We start from the raw sequence: 14,740 nt of genomic DNA on the forward strand, positions 1-14,740 counted from the left end.
TGAGACTATAGCCCGACTCTTGCTTCTTGGGAGAGTTCCCTACTCTCCTTCTGGTGGTATCAAAGCTGCATCAAACCCGGACTCTGAGGTTTCCTTGACACTAGATGCAGGGGGAGAACACACGGTTTCTGACAGTTCTTCTGGCTGTTCTGAGGGATCAGGTATGTTTGGCTCCTACCCGTTTGAGAGATAGCAGCTTTCAGGTGATCCATGTTTGTAAAGGGCCGCCCACCTCCTGAAACTTCGTAAGGTGTGGGACAAACCTCATGTCAGCCTCATTTCTTACCCATATCAGGCCGTGGTTCTGACACCAAACTTCATCCCCTGAAGTAATTTGTTACTCTCGCTTAGAGGAAGCATGGTGTTCTTGCTGCTGTCTCACCGCCCCACCCCTCTGCTCCCACCCAGGTCCAGGAATATCAGGTTAACCTGGTACAGAATCTTCTTCCCATCAGCAACTCTGCTGGAGCTGTGATTTGGAGATTAGATTAGACTTACAGTGTGGAAACAGGCCCTTCGGCCCAACAAGTCCACACCGACCCGCCGAAGCGCAACCCACCCATACCCCTACATTTACCCCTTACCTAACACTACGGGCAATTTAGCTTGGCCAATTCACCTGACCCGCACATCTTTGGACTGTGGGAGGAAACCGGAGCACCCGGAGGAAACCCACGCAGACACGGGGAGAACGTGCAGACTCCACACAGTCAGTCGCCTGAGTCGGGAATTGAACCCGGGTCTACAGGCGCTGTGAGGCAGCAGTGCTAACCACTGTGCCACCGTGCCGCCGGTGTTGGACTGGGGTGTACAAAGTTAAAAATCACACAACACCAGGTTATAGTCGAACAGGTTTATTTGGAAGCACTAGCTTTTGGAGCTAGTGTATATACACTCCGCAACCTGATGAAGGAGCAGTGCTCCGAAAACTAATGCTTCCAAATATACTTGTTGGACTATAACCTGGTGCTGTGTGATTTTTAACTCTGCTGGAGCTATCCTTGTAGTGCGAAAGGGGTGGTCCTATAATCAAACAGGAACTGTTACAGTTTGGTATCCAGTGACGCTGCAGGCTATTTCTTTAAGCCTGCCTTCAAAGTTTTGATTGCTCTCTGGACAATGGATGGTATGGATCTGTCCTTCTGTGCCAAATACCATTTGACTTGAGGAAATACTCGAATTCCCAGCTGATGAATGATGTCCCATTGTGACCAATACTTCCGGGAGTCCATGTATCGCGAATGATGCTCCAGCTCTTCAATCGCCACCCCAGAATTCGCTGAATGAACTATTTGAACATCCAACCACTTTGCATGGACATCCACAATGACCAAGAACATTGAGCCCATGAAAGGACCTACATGGTCGACATGCAACCAAGTCCAGGGTTAACCCAGCCATTCCCAATGTGGGGGCGCTGCCAATGACAATTTTTGTCCTTGTTGGCACTCTGGGCACTGCCATACCAGTGTTGCCATTTCAGCAACCAACCTTGGTCAGACATAACTTCTTGCTAGCATCTTTATCTTGGAAGCCCCTGGATGACCCTGGTGGAGTTCAGCCAGTATCTGGTGGCGAACTTTACTCAGACAATCACGATAATATGCCATCCTCTTTGGTGATCTGGTCTGACCAGGTCCAGACATGTTCCAATCCTGGTTATGATGGCCTTTCCGTTTCCCCCATTGCCACTAGCTATTTTAGTTTTGCTAGAACAAGATCTTTTTGTGCCCAAAGCCGGATATTGTCAGCGGTGACCGGAAGCGAGTCCAGAAAGTTTAAAACAAAAATGGACTCTTCCAACAGAGACATCATCAGTGGAGTATCTGCCAGTAGGACACGACCTGAGGTATCCACATGAGACACTTGGATTCCTGGGCGGTATTCCAACTTGTACTTATACATACTGAGAATAAGAATCCACTGCTGATTTTGACCAGAAGTTATGGGCAGCACGGCCTTGTCTGCCTTCAGTAGCCCCCAGCAGGAGTTCATGATCTATCACTATGTCAAATCCAGTTCCTCACAACAGAGTTGACTGCCAAACCCTCCTTCTCTATCTGGGCGTACTAGCATTCAGCATCAGCCAAAGTCCAGGAAAAATCCAGAATTGTTAAGAGACTGTTGTAAAAGTGAGTGCACCTGGTTTGAGATGTTCTAACAATGCATGTCTTTCATCATAAGAATGTATATAACTAGGAAGTAACAAAAAGGTGTCATCATGCACAAAGGTACTGAACATGTTCGGACGAAGAGGATAACGATGTCACAATAAGAGGATGATAGCAATTCTACTTAAACTTAATGAAAATCTTATGAATTTGTGACATTCAACATTTCCAAGAGATTGTACAGAATAGAAGTACAATTTAGCAAAGTGACCAATGTTAAATGATGCAACTTGGAACGTATGCAGTATTTCTTACTCTGCACAGAGCTCCTGTGGGTTGAACAGCTCCTTAGTGGTTCAGTTAGAAAAGTGATATATAGAGCTATCAGCACAGAAGCAGACTGTTCGGTCCAACATGCCAACCAGATATCCTAAATTAACCTTGTCCTATTTGCCAGGACTTGGTCCATATCCCTCTAAATCCTTCTTGTTCATTTACCCATCCAGATGCCTTTTAAATGTTGTAATCTAGCCTCCACTACTTCCTCTGACAGCTCATTCCATACTCACACCACCTTCTGTGTGAAAAGTTGCCCATTAGGTCCCTTTTAAATCTTTCCCCTCCACCCTAAACCTATGCTCTCTAATTTTGGACTCTCCCAACCTAGGGAAAAGATTAGATTAGATTACTTACATGGGGAACCTTGTCTATTTATCCTACCCATGCCCCTCTTAATTTTACAAACCTCTGTTTGGTCACCTCAGCCTCTGACGTTCCAGGGAAAACAACCCCAGCCTATTCAGCCTCTTCCTATAGCTCAAACCCTTCAACTCCTGGCAACATACTTGTAAATCTTTTCTGAACCCTTTCAAGTTTCACAACATCCTTCCTGTAGAAGGAAGACCAGAATTGCACACAATATTCCAAAAGTGGCCTGATCGATGTTCAGTACAGCTACAGCATGACCTCTCAACTCCTATTCTCAATGCTCTGACCAGTAAAGGAAAGCAAGTCAAACACCTTCTTCGCTATCCAAATCACAGAAATGCAGAATTGTTACAGCACAGAAGTAGGTCACTTTCTGCTGCCTGTGGAGACATGTTCTTCATACTCTAGACTTATGAAGCAGTCAGACAGTTTTCAGATATACATTTGGAACATCACAGGCATTAAATCAGAGGACAAAATACATAGCATTAGATACTTCAAAGAGTAAATATTTGGATTGAAACATTCACCAGAGTGTCAGCTCTTCAAATGAACATTCATTTTAGTGCCATTCCCTTACCTTGCCCCATAAACCTGCATGTTATTCCTTTTCAAGTAGCAGTCGAATTGTCTTTCAAATGTCTTGATGTAATCTGCTTCCACCACACTTTCACGAGATACATTCCAGACCTTAACCACTTGTTGCATGAACATCATTTTTTCCTAAATTCTCCATAACTGAATTTCCTCTGTCCTGGAAGAATTCTCATTGAATCGTTTCTGCACCCTTTTCATTGGCTTCACACCCTTCCCGAAGTGTGGCACCCAGAACTGGATGCAATATTCCAGCTGAAGCCAAATTATTGTCTCATACAATTTCAGCATAATCTCCTTGCTTTGTCTTCTATGCCCCTATTAATAAACCTAGGGTGCTGTATGCTTTATTACCTGCTTGCTGTGCTAATGCTGGCATCTTCAGTGACCTATGCATGTTTACACGAAGGTTACTGGGCTCTTTTCTATTATCATTCCCTGTTCTTCCTTCCAAAATTAATCACTTCACACTTGTCAACATTGTACTTTATCTGTCACTTGTCTGCCCATTCCACCAACTTGTCTGTGTATTTTTGAAGATCCTTCTCTGTGCTTTCAAGTTTCAAATTATCAACAATTGTCGAAATTGCATCCTCGCACCAAAGTCTAGGTTATTAATATATATCAGGAAAAGCATGGGCCCCAACACTGACTGCTGGGAAGCTGCACTATAAACTTTCATCCAGCCTAGAAAACATCCATGAACCATTATTATTGCTCAACTAACTCTCTATCCAGATTTGCTGTTGTACTTGTCCATAGCTTTGCTCACATGTCTGTTAGAATCCCTACAATATGGAAGCAGGCCATTCGGCTCATCATGTCCACACTGATCCTCCGAAGATCATCTCACCCAGACCCACCTGCTACCCTATACCTGTAATCCTCCATTTCCCATGGCTAATTCACCTAGCCTCCATCCCTGGACACAATGGCCAATTTAGCATGGCAAATCCACCTAACCTGCACCTTTTTGGACTGTAGGAGAAAACCAGAGCACCTGGAGGGAACTCACGCAGACACAGGGAGAATGTGTAAACTTTACACAGTCATCTGAGGGGAAGAATTGAACCTAGGTCATTGGCACTATGAGATAGCAGTGCTAATCACTAACCACTGTACCAAACATGCATGCGCAAATGCAATCAGATCAGCCTTTTACTGAATTGTTGTTTCTAGAAGTTTCCCAGAGCCAAGGTTAAACTACACTTTGGTTGCTAGGCCTATCTTTACATCTCTTTTTGAACAAGTAAAAATTGGCAATTTAAACTGAAGAATAATGGCCAGTGCCTCTGCAATTTCTACTCTTATTTCCCTCAACATTAGGGCGGCACGGTGGCACAGTGGTTAGCACTGCTGCCTCACAGCACCAGAGACCTGGGTTCAATTCCCGACTCAGGCGACTGACTGTGTGGAGTTTGCACGTTCTCCCCGTGTCTGCGTGGGTTTCCTCCGGGTGCTCCGGTTTCCTCCCACAGTCCAAAGATGTGCGGGTCAGGTGAATTGGCCATGCTAAATTGCCCGTAGTGTTAGGTAAGGGGTAAATGTAGGGGTATGGGTGGGTTGCGCTTCGGCGGGTCGGTGTGGACTTGTTGGGCTGAAGGGCCTGTTTCCACACTGTAAGTAATCTAATCTAATCCTTGTCATCTGGTCTCTGCGCTTGTCAACGTCAAATACTGACAGCCTGTTCAATATTTCATCTTCATCGATCATAAATCATTCTCGGTAGCAGCTTCTTTGGGAAAAATAGATGTAATGTATTAATTTAGTATCTCAGCTATGACCCCTGCCTCCATATATCAAACCATTTTTTTGGCCCTAAATCAGCCCTATTTCTCCTTTTAATCACCTTTTTGCAGTGATCTGTCTATGTGATAAAAGCCATAGAGATGAGAAGGCATTATGTTTAATTATTTGGTTATGCTGTTAGTTGATTTTGGTTATGGGTACTGTTGGGGTATAAACATTTACCATAGCACTTTGAATAGAGCGAAAAGAATTGTACCTGGATACTTGCTTTTCAAATAATCCAGTAACAAACTGTCCAACTATTTCTGGATTGTATCAATTCTTACTTGTGAAAGAAGAGATGCAATTTCTCTACATTCTAATCTTAATACAAATGTGACTTTTTAAAATTTCTGAGCCAGATTACTTTCCAGAATTAGAGTTTCTAACAGTTGGTTTTACATAAAAAATAAATTTTTATTCGTCCTTTTGCAGAATATAATGTGGCAGTGTTTGTTACCAATCAGATGACTGCAGATCCAGGAGCTGCCATGAGGTAGGCACAAACTTAATGTGGTTAATTTTGAGTCATGATCAACCAGAGTTGGGAAAGGAAGCAAACCCAAGAGAGCTAAACATCTATGAATTCCCTTAATCTTTATGATACTGACTAAACAGGTGTTCTCCACAACTTAGAGTGAATAGCACTTTTGATGCTGAAAAACAATCTAAGATACTTAATAAAACTATAATGAGACAAAATGAATGTATGACTCTGTAAAATTGAATACCAAGTCAAAGAAGGCTTTTCTGAGGAGAGATTAAATGTGAATTGCTGCAGTCCAGCTGGTGTAGGTTCACTCACAATACTGATAGGAAAAGAGTTCAAAGACTTTGACCCAGCAGTAGTAGTCCTGCACAATACAATGGAAATTATCTTTCGTGTGAAATGGACAGGTTTGCTAAACTGGAGTCCTTAACCCTTTTTTCCCCAATAGGACCCATTACTTTTATTGTGTGATTTTCTATAACACAGCGTCGCACAGGAATACAGGTACTGCTTTATAGGAGAATACCTGTAAAGCAAAAGGTGTGACTTTTTTTATTCATTCATGGGATGAGGGCGTCGCTGGCTAGGCAGTACTTTTATCACCCAGAGGACAGTTAAGAGTCAATCACATTGCTGTCTATCTGGAGTCACATGTAGGCCAAACCAGGTAAGGATGGTAGTTTCCTTCCCTAAAGAACATTAGTAAACCAGATGGGTTTGGGAATGGATTCATAGTCATCGTGAGGTTCTTAATTCCAGATGTTTATTGAATTCAAATTCCACCAGCGGCTATGGGAGGATTCGAATCTGGGTCCCCAGAACATTATCTAAGTCGCTGGCCTAATAGTCCAGCAAACTAGCTCTAGGCCATTGTCTCGCCCTGTCTCCTGAGCCACAGTATCCAGACAATTCTCCCCTCCCCAGCATGTTAGAGCACCCACAGCTCAGACAGGTCATCATCCCTAAGCCAGAGTTTCTTGAGCAACTAACACTTGCTCCAGATTTGGTCACCATGTATTTCTCCATTGTCCACCAGCTCCAACATACTACAACTGCAATACATCATCTGCCCAGCCATCTCAATTATATTTAATTAATTAGAATTTTAATTTTTTAAAAGTAAATTTTCTAACATTGTTCAGCTGTAATATCGTCTGCTGATATAAATTGCTTTGCCAATCAAAAGAGACATTGAAAAAACATCCACCAATCACCTACCAGTTTTTCATTGACATTATTCTTCGGCTCTGATGGTAGTTGAAGGGGGTCTCTGCTGCCAGTTTTTATCTCCCACCACTGCTACCCTTCTAACACAGGTCCACCTCACAGTGATGCTGACTTGCTGCACACAATTCCTTCCATGAGACATAGTCTGATTCAGTTTCTGAGAACTGTAAATTATGTCCTTATGAAGTAAAACAATATTCAGGCTTGGGCTGAAACAGGGTAAGTAACATTCATTCCAGGTAATGTGGCCTTACCATCACTGAATCCGCAATGATCAACATCCTGCAGATGATCATTGATAGGAACTGAACTGTAGATGCTGGAGATCAGAGCTGAAAAATGTGCAGCTGGAAAAGCACAGCAGGTCAGGCAGCATCCAAGGAGCAGGAGAATTGACTTTTTGGGCATAAGCCTGGATGGGTGCAGTTCAAACACCATTCAAGAGGTGTGACACCATTTAGGTCATAGCAACCTACTGGATTGGCATCTTATTGACCACATTCATATTGTCACCCTTCAATAATGGAGTATAGCGACAATTATATTTACCATTGACAAGATGCACTGCAGTAAGTCACCAAGGCTGATTCGACAGCACCTTCCAAATTATGATTTCTTCCAGCTAGAATACAGAAAATAATTTTTTTATGGAATATCCTTTTTATTGTCACATGTTCTTCATTATAGTAGTAGAGTGAAAATCTTTTACAATGCCTGCCTTTTTATGCCAACATCTTAGGTACAAGTACCGATGTACAATTCTTAGATACATTAGTGGAATAAAAGTAATTGCATTACTTTACAGAGTTAATAAATAAGTTCATAATAGGACACCATTAATGAGTTGACACTATAGCAAGTTAGGACATTTCAAATAGTCATTACAATGTAGCAGCTCAGCACAGGGCGTCAACATCAGACCCCAGTTCAACAGCCATCCTGCTCCGCTCCAAGCACAGACCACTCCATACCAGCACTCACTGCTCCAAGGCAAGTGCCAGGACAGCTTCCCTCATGACATTCTCCGCCCAGGACTCATTGTCTGCTCACTGTTCAGAGGCTGCTTCCCCACACTGCTCTGGAGCTTGCAGCCTAAGCTCTATGCTCAAAATGTCAATTCTCCTGCTTCTCGGATGATGCCTGCTCTGCTGTGCTTTTCCAGCATCACACTCTCGACTCTCACCCCGTGCACTGTACCAGAGCTCGCTGCACACACTGTTCTGCGGCTTGCAGCACATTGCGATGTACCAGGGCTCACTGTTCACAGTATTGTGGGGCTCACAGCCAATTGCACTGTGCCTGTGCTCACAGCCCATTGTGCTGTACCAGAGCTCGCTGCTCACACTGTTCCTGAGCTCGTAGTCCATGAGCTGCTCCAGGTCTCACTGCTCATGGTGTTCCAGGGCTCGCAGCCCATTGCGCTGTGCTGGTGCTCGCAGCTCATTTCACTGTACCTGGGCTCACTGCTCATGGTGTTCCATGGCTCGCAGCCCATTGCGTTGTACCTGGCTCACTGTTCACGATGTTCCGGGGTTTGTAGCCCACGTGCTGCACCAGTGGCACACGGCTCATAGTGTTCCGGGGTTCGTAGCCCACATGCTGCACTAGTGGCTCACTGCTCGTGGTGTTCTGGGGTTTGTAGCCCACATACTGCACCAGAGGCTCACTGCTCATGGTGTTCTGGGGTTCGTAGCCCATATGCTGCACCAGATTAAATGCCTTTCTCTTGGGACTCGGAATTTTAAAAGTCTGCTCCCCATTTAGGATACTGCAGCAGCACACAGCGCGCAAGCCCCACCCCCCCAATCCCATCCAATACTATCCCCCAACTCTGTCCAAAACCGCACCTGCCCCCTCTCAAACCACCCCCTGCCCCACAACACCGCTTCTGCCCCAACCCTGTCCAAAACCGTCCCTGCCCCCCCAACACTGCCTCTCCAACCCCGTCCAACACCGCCCATCCACTCCATCCAAAACCACCCCCTACCACCCAACACCGCCCATCACTGCTCTCCCATCCCCCAACTCCGTCCAACACCTCCCCCCACCATCCAACACTGCCCCCCCATCCCCCAACTCCGTCCAACACCATCCCCACCCCCCAACACTGCCACCCCAACGCCATCCAACACTGACCCCATCCTCCAATACCACCCCAACCCCATCCAACACCACCCCCTGTCCTCTAACACCGTCACCCGCCTCAATCCTGTCCAATATCGCCCCTCCGTCCTCCAACACTGCCTCCCCAACCCCATCCAAAACCACCCCCTGCCCAACACCAACCCCCGTCCTCCAACTCCGCCACCTGCCTCAACCCCATCCAACACCGACCCCTGCCCTCCAACCCCTGCCCCAACCCTGTCCAACATCACCTTCCATCCTCCAACACTGCCTCCCCAACTCCGTCCCACACCATGCCCCCATCCATCACTGCCCCCCACCCTCGACCAACACTGCCGTCTCAGAGGCAGCTGGACTGGACACCAACAATAAGAGTGCTCGTACTGCCGCTGCCTTTGTGGGATATGTCTAAGTAACAGGCAACCACACACAACATTTCACTGCATTTTTTGACAGGTTTCACCACTGCCCTGTACAGGACAATGTTGGTCAGATTATCTGGGAAAAGGATGGGGTTTAGGGTACACCCCTCTGTAGAACTCCAAGGAAAGTATGTGGAGAGAGAGAGAGAGGGTGGGAGGTCAGTCATTTGGAGATGGTGCCTGTTTAAATTACTGTAAACAAAAGACATGATCACTGTTGGAAACATGTCTTTGATGTAATGTTTCTAATGGGACCTCATGATTTCCTTTGGATAATCCAATTTTTTGAATAATTTGTATTTGGATAATCAAGGTTCTTCTGTATTAGGTGAAATAACTGCACAAAGGCTGGTGTTCTGTCACCAAGTCGCTCTATTTACACAAGCATAGTAGGTGAAGTCTGACCAGTTAGCTTAATTCAGTGAGATTACTCTTGACTCCTTTTTTTAAATTTTATTAAAAAATTACAAAACAGTTTACAAAAAGGAAAAGAATTACCACCATTTACAGCTGTATACAACAGCAATTTTACAAGGGAGAGGAGCAACAAAGCCAGGCCCCAAACCCTACCGTTCAACCAGTTTACAGGGAGATGAGGTCAAACCTCAAATCCTAGTTCTACATATGAAAAGACAGTGACAATGACATATGTAACAGTATTGTCTCATATACAAAAGTGCAGACAATACAGACCCAGCAAGCCCGTCCCTCCCACCTTTTGGCTACTCTAAGGCAGCCCACCATAACACCTTCTGGCTCTCAGTCCACCATGCCCCTTCCAGTTCTCAGTCTGCCCTGACACCTTTCAATCACCTCTGGGGCAGTCTGCCCTAGTACCCACCTGGGTGACAGCAGTCAGGATGGCCTACCCACCTTCCAGCTTCACTAACCACCTTCAGCACCTTTTGAGCATCTCCGGGGCAGCCTGCCCTGGTACTTGCCCAGGAAGACAGCAGTGAGGACAGCTACCCGCCTTCTGGCTCTCCACCTGCCCCTACATACCACTGGGCTCTCACCCACCCTGATGCGCCGTCCAGCCAGTGGACTATCCCGGCACACCTTCCAGCCACCTCTAGGACAGCCTGTCTCCTTCCCTGGGATGACAGCATGCAGGGTAGCCCACAAGCCTTTCGGATCTCAGCCTGCCCCTACGTGCCTTCTGCCTCTCGGCTGCTGTGACACACCTTTCGACCACCTCTAGGACAGCCCGTCCCGATTACCCCTTCTTGGGACGACAGCGCTCAGAACAGCCTAACCACCATCTGGCTCTCAGGGCAATTGGCATCAGGGTGGCCTACCCACCCTCTGGTTTTCAGGACAGCCTACCAACCTTCAGGTTCACAGGATGGCCTACCCACCCTCCAGCTCTCGGGGTGGCAGCTTTCAGAACGAAGCATGAGCCTCTCAGCTCACAGTAAGGTCTGCCAGACCCAGGGACACAAGACAGTGCAGGTGATAGACTCAACAAACACCACAATATAATTAATTATCAAAAAACAGTCCTTTCTGGTACACATTCCAAATATAGAGTCTTCAAAATATATAGAGTCCATTCCCAGGAATGGAGTCCACTCCAGTTTTTAAGGTGCATTGTCCAAAATGGAGTCCACTCCTGAAGGCAGCAAATGCACACCCCACAGCATACAGGTGTTCAGTCTCCATAGAGTCCTGGCCCAGCCTTGGAAGACCAGGCCCACTCACAGGAACAGTACATTGTACAGGTGCAGTTAACTCACAGGGGTTTGATCCACTCCTGAAGGGAAGGTTTTTGCCCAAACTCCAGGATACAGCAAGTGCTCACCTCCCAGCACACAAACAGGTGTTCTAGCTTCAGAGGCCTGCTCCCAGGGCTAGGCCTCCCCACAGGAACAGCTCCTCTGGTAAAATGTATGTCTTCCACAAGGGCTCAGTCCAAATACCAAAAACAGTGAAGACACATACACAAAAAACAAAGGAAACTAGAGTCCAAGGGCTAAGCCCTACCACAAAATTAATATTGTCCTTTTCTCAAAAAGAACATGAGTAACACACAGGCTATAACCAGCCAGTGAAACAACAATCCCCTCATGAGAACTGAGTTACACCTGAAACATTATGTGCATCAGGAGTTTAACAATCACTCCTCACTAAGAGGAATGCCAGTTAACAAGCTGGCTAAATAATTCAGCCAGATCAGGAATCGGGAATCAGGAATCAGGTCCCCCCGCCCCAAAAAAGAGAGAAGCAGAAACCAACAGTAACACACTGACTATAACATCAGCCAGCACAGAATCAATCCCCTAAACTGAGGGGACTCTGAATCTCCTGTTTATTTTTTTCTTTTTTTTTAACCCCACACTACCGCCTAACTGCGGTAGTGCTTATTTTTTCCCCAGCACCATAGTGTGTGAATCTCCTGTTTATATCTGTCAGTCAGGGCTCCCTGATTGGCCCCAGGTTAACAGCTCAAATGAAGGTTCCCATACTCAATAAGATCCACCTGGCCAACTTCACTATAATCACTGCATTAGGAGCAAGAGGGTAACTAGGGAAAGGTTAAGTCCACTCAAGGACAAAGAGGAGAATTTGCATATGGAGTCAGAGGAAGTGGGTGAGGTCCCTAATGAATACATTGGTTTTTGCAACCAAGGAGAAGGACATGGATAATGGTGAGTTTAAGGAGAGATGTATTGATATTCTGGGACATGTGGATATTAAGAAGGAGGAGGCATTGGGTGTCTTGAAAAAAACTTAAGCTAGATTAGTCTCCATGGGATTGTTGGGATCTATCCGAGGATACTAAGGAGGCAAGAGAGAAGACTACTGGGGCCTTTACAGAGATTTTTATATCCTTTTTAGACACAGGCGAGGTCTCAGAAGACTGAAGAATAGCCAGTGTGGATCCATTCTTTCAGCAGGGTAACAGGGATAAGGCAGGAAACTATAGGCCGGTTAGCTGTATATCAGTGGTTGGGAAATTATAGGAGGAAATTCATAGGGACAGCATTTATTCATATTTAGAGAAGAATAAACTCATTAGGGATATTGAGCAAGGCCTTATTTAGAGGAGATCTTGTCCCACAATCTTGATTGAATTTTCTGAGGAAGTGATGAAGATGATTAATGAGGGTAGGGCAGTGAATGTTGCCTACATGTACTTTACTAAAGCATTTGCCAAGATCCTTCATGGTAGGCTGATCCAGAAGATTAAGTGGTGACAAATTGGTTACAAAATTGGCTTAGTAATAGAAGACAGAGGGTAGTTGTAGAGGGGTGCTTTTATGCCTGAAGATCTGTGACTTATGGTGTTCCACAAGGATCAGTGCTGGGACTTCTGTTTTTGTAATGGATAGAACGGTTCAAGAATGCACCAACTCATGATGCCTTTCTAAACTAAAAGCATTCTACCTCTTCGCAGTCCATATCCCTCTATTCCCTGCCTATTCATATATCTGTCAAGATGACTCTTCAACATTGCTATTATATCTGGTTGCACCACCTATCTAGCATTGTATCCCAAGCACTTATCACCCTCTGTGTAATTTCTTCCCACATATCACCTTTAAACTTTTCCCTTCTACCTTAAACCTGCGATCCCTTGTAATTGATATTTCTACTCTTGGAAAAAGACTTCAACAATCCATTCTATCGATGCCTTTCATAATTTTGTAAGCTTCTGTCAGGTCATCCCTTATCCTTCAACATTCAAGTGATGAAAAGAAACAAGTTTGTCCAACTTCTCCTCATAGTAGTAAACCAGGAAACATCCTGGTAAACCATTTCTGCACCCTGCCCAAGCCTCCACATCCTCCTGGCAGAGTGGCAACCAAAACTGTACACAATACTGCAAATGAAACCCAACTGAAGTGCTTTACAACTGCAACATGACTTGCCAATTTTTATACTCTATGCCCCGACCGATGAAGGCAAACATGCCATCTATTTTCTTGACCACCTTATCCACTTGTGCTGCCACTTTCAGGGAACTGTTGACCAGTAGCCTAGATCCCTCTGTATTTTGATCCTACTAAGGGTTCTGCCATTCACTGTATACTTCACTCCTGCATTTGAGCTTCCAAAATCCATCTCCTTGCATTTATCTGGATGAAATTCTATCTGTCATTTCTCTGTCCAAGCCTCCAGCTTATTTATATTCTGCTGTATCCTCTGGCAATCCTCCTCACTATCTGCAGCTCCCCTAGTTTTTGTGTCATCCACAGACTTACTGATCAGGCCACATACAATCTCCTCCAAATCATTAAAATATATTATAAACAACAGGGGTGCCAGCACTGATTTCTGTGGAACACTACTGGTCACAGATTTCCATTCAGTCATAGAGCCGTAGAGATGTACAGCATGGAAACAGACCTTTCGGTCCAACCTGATTAGGTATCCTAAATTAATATAGTCCCATTTGCCAGCTCTTAGCCCTTATCCCTCTTTTCCTATTCCTATACCCTTCCAGATGCCTTTTAAATGTTGTGAATGTACCAGCTTCCATACGCACACCACCCTCTGCGTGAAAAAGTTGCCCCTTTGGTCCCTTTTAAATCTTTCCCCTCTCACCTTAAACCTATGCCCTCTCGCTTTGGACTCCCACACTCCAGAGAAAAGATCTTGCCTATTTACCCTATCCATGCCCCTCATGATTTTATAAACCTCTATAAGGTCACCCTTCAGCCTCTGACGCTCCAAGGAAAACAGTCCCAGCCTATTAAGCCTCTCGCTATAGCTCAAACCCTCCAATCCTGGCAACATCTTTGTAAATCTTTTCAGAACCCTTTCAAGTTTCACAACATCATTCCTATAGGTGGGAGACCAGAATTGCAGACAATATTCCAAAAGTGGCCTAACTAATGTCCTGTACAGCCACAACATGAACTCCCAACTCTTATACTCAGTGCACTGACCAATAAAGACAAGCATACCAAACGACTACTTCACTATCCTAACTACCTGGGATTCCATTTTCAAGGAGCTATGAACCTGCACTCCAAGGTCTCCTTGTTCAACAACACCCCAGGACCTTACCATTAAGTGTATAAGTTCTGCCCTGATTTGCCTTTCCAAAATACAGCACCTCACATTTATCTAAATTAAACTCCATGTGCCAGCCCATTGGCACATCTGATCAAGATCCCATTGTACTTTGAGGTAATCTTCTTTGCTGTTCACTACACCTCCAATTTAGGTGTCATCTACAAACTTACTAACTATACCTTCTATGTATAATATAATATCACATATAAATGATTTGAATGAAAATGTAAGTGGTCTGATGAGTACATTTGCAA

General features: G+C 45.1%; 1 protein-coding gene across 1 annotated transcript in view; it reads left to right on the plus strand.

The window, feature by feature from the left end:
- The window catches only part of dmc1 (DNA meiotic recombinase 1), a 182,927-nt gene that overhangs the window by 139,940 nt on the left and 28,247 nt on the right, over window positions 1-14,740 (plus strand). Inside the window, exon 12 of the mRNA XM_060849605.1 lies at window positions 5,637-5,697. Coding sequence (XP_060705588.1) covers window positions 5,637-5,697 — 61 coding nt within the window. The remainder of the gene's footprint in view (window positions 1-5,636; window positions 5,698-14,740) is intronic.

This window comes from Hemiscyllium ocellatum, chromosome 33 (genome assembly GCF_020745735.1).
Source record: "Hemiscyllium ocellatum isolate sHemOce1 chromosome 33, sHemOce1.pat.X.cur, whole genome shotgun sequence".
Lineage (NCBI taxonomy): Eukaryota > Metazoa > Chordata > Chondrichthyes > Orectolobiformes > Hemiscylliidae > Hemiscyllium > Hemiscyllium ocellatum.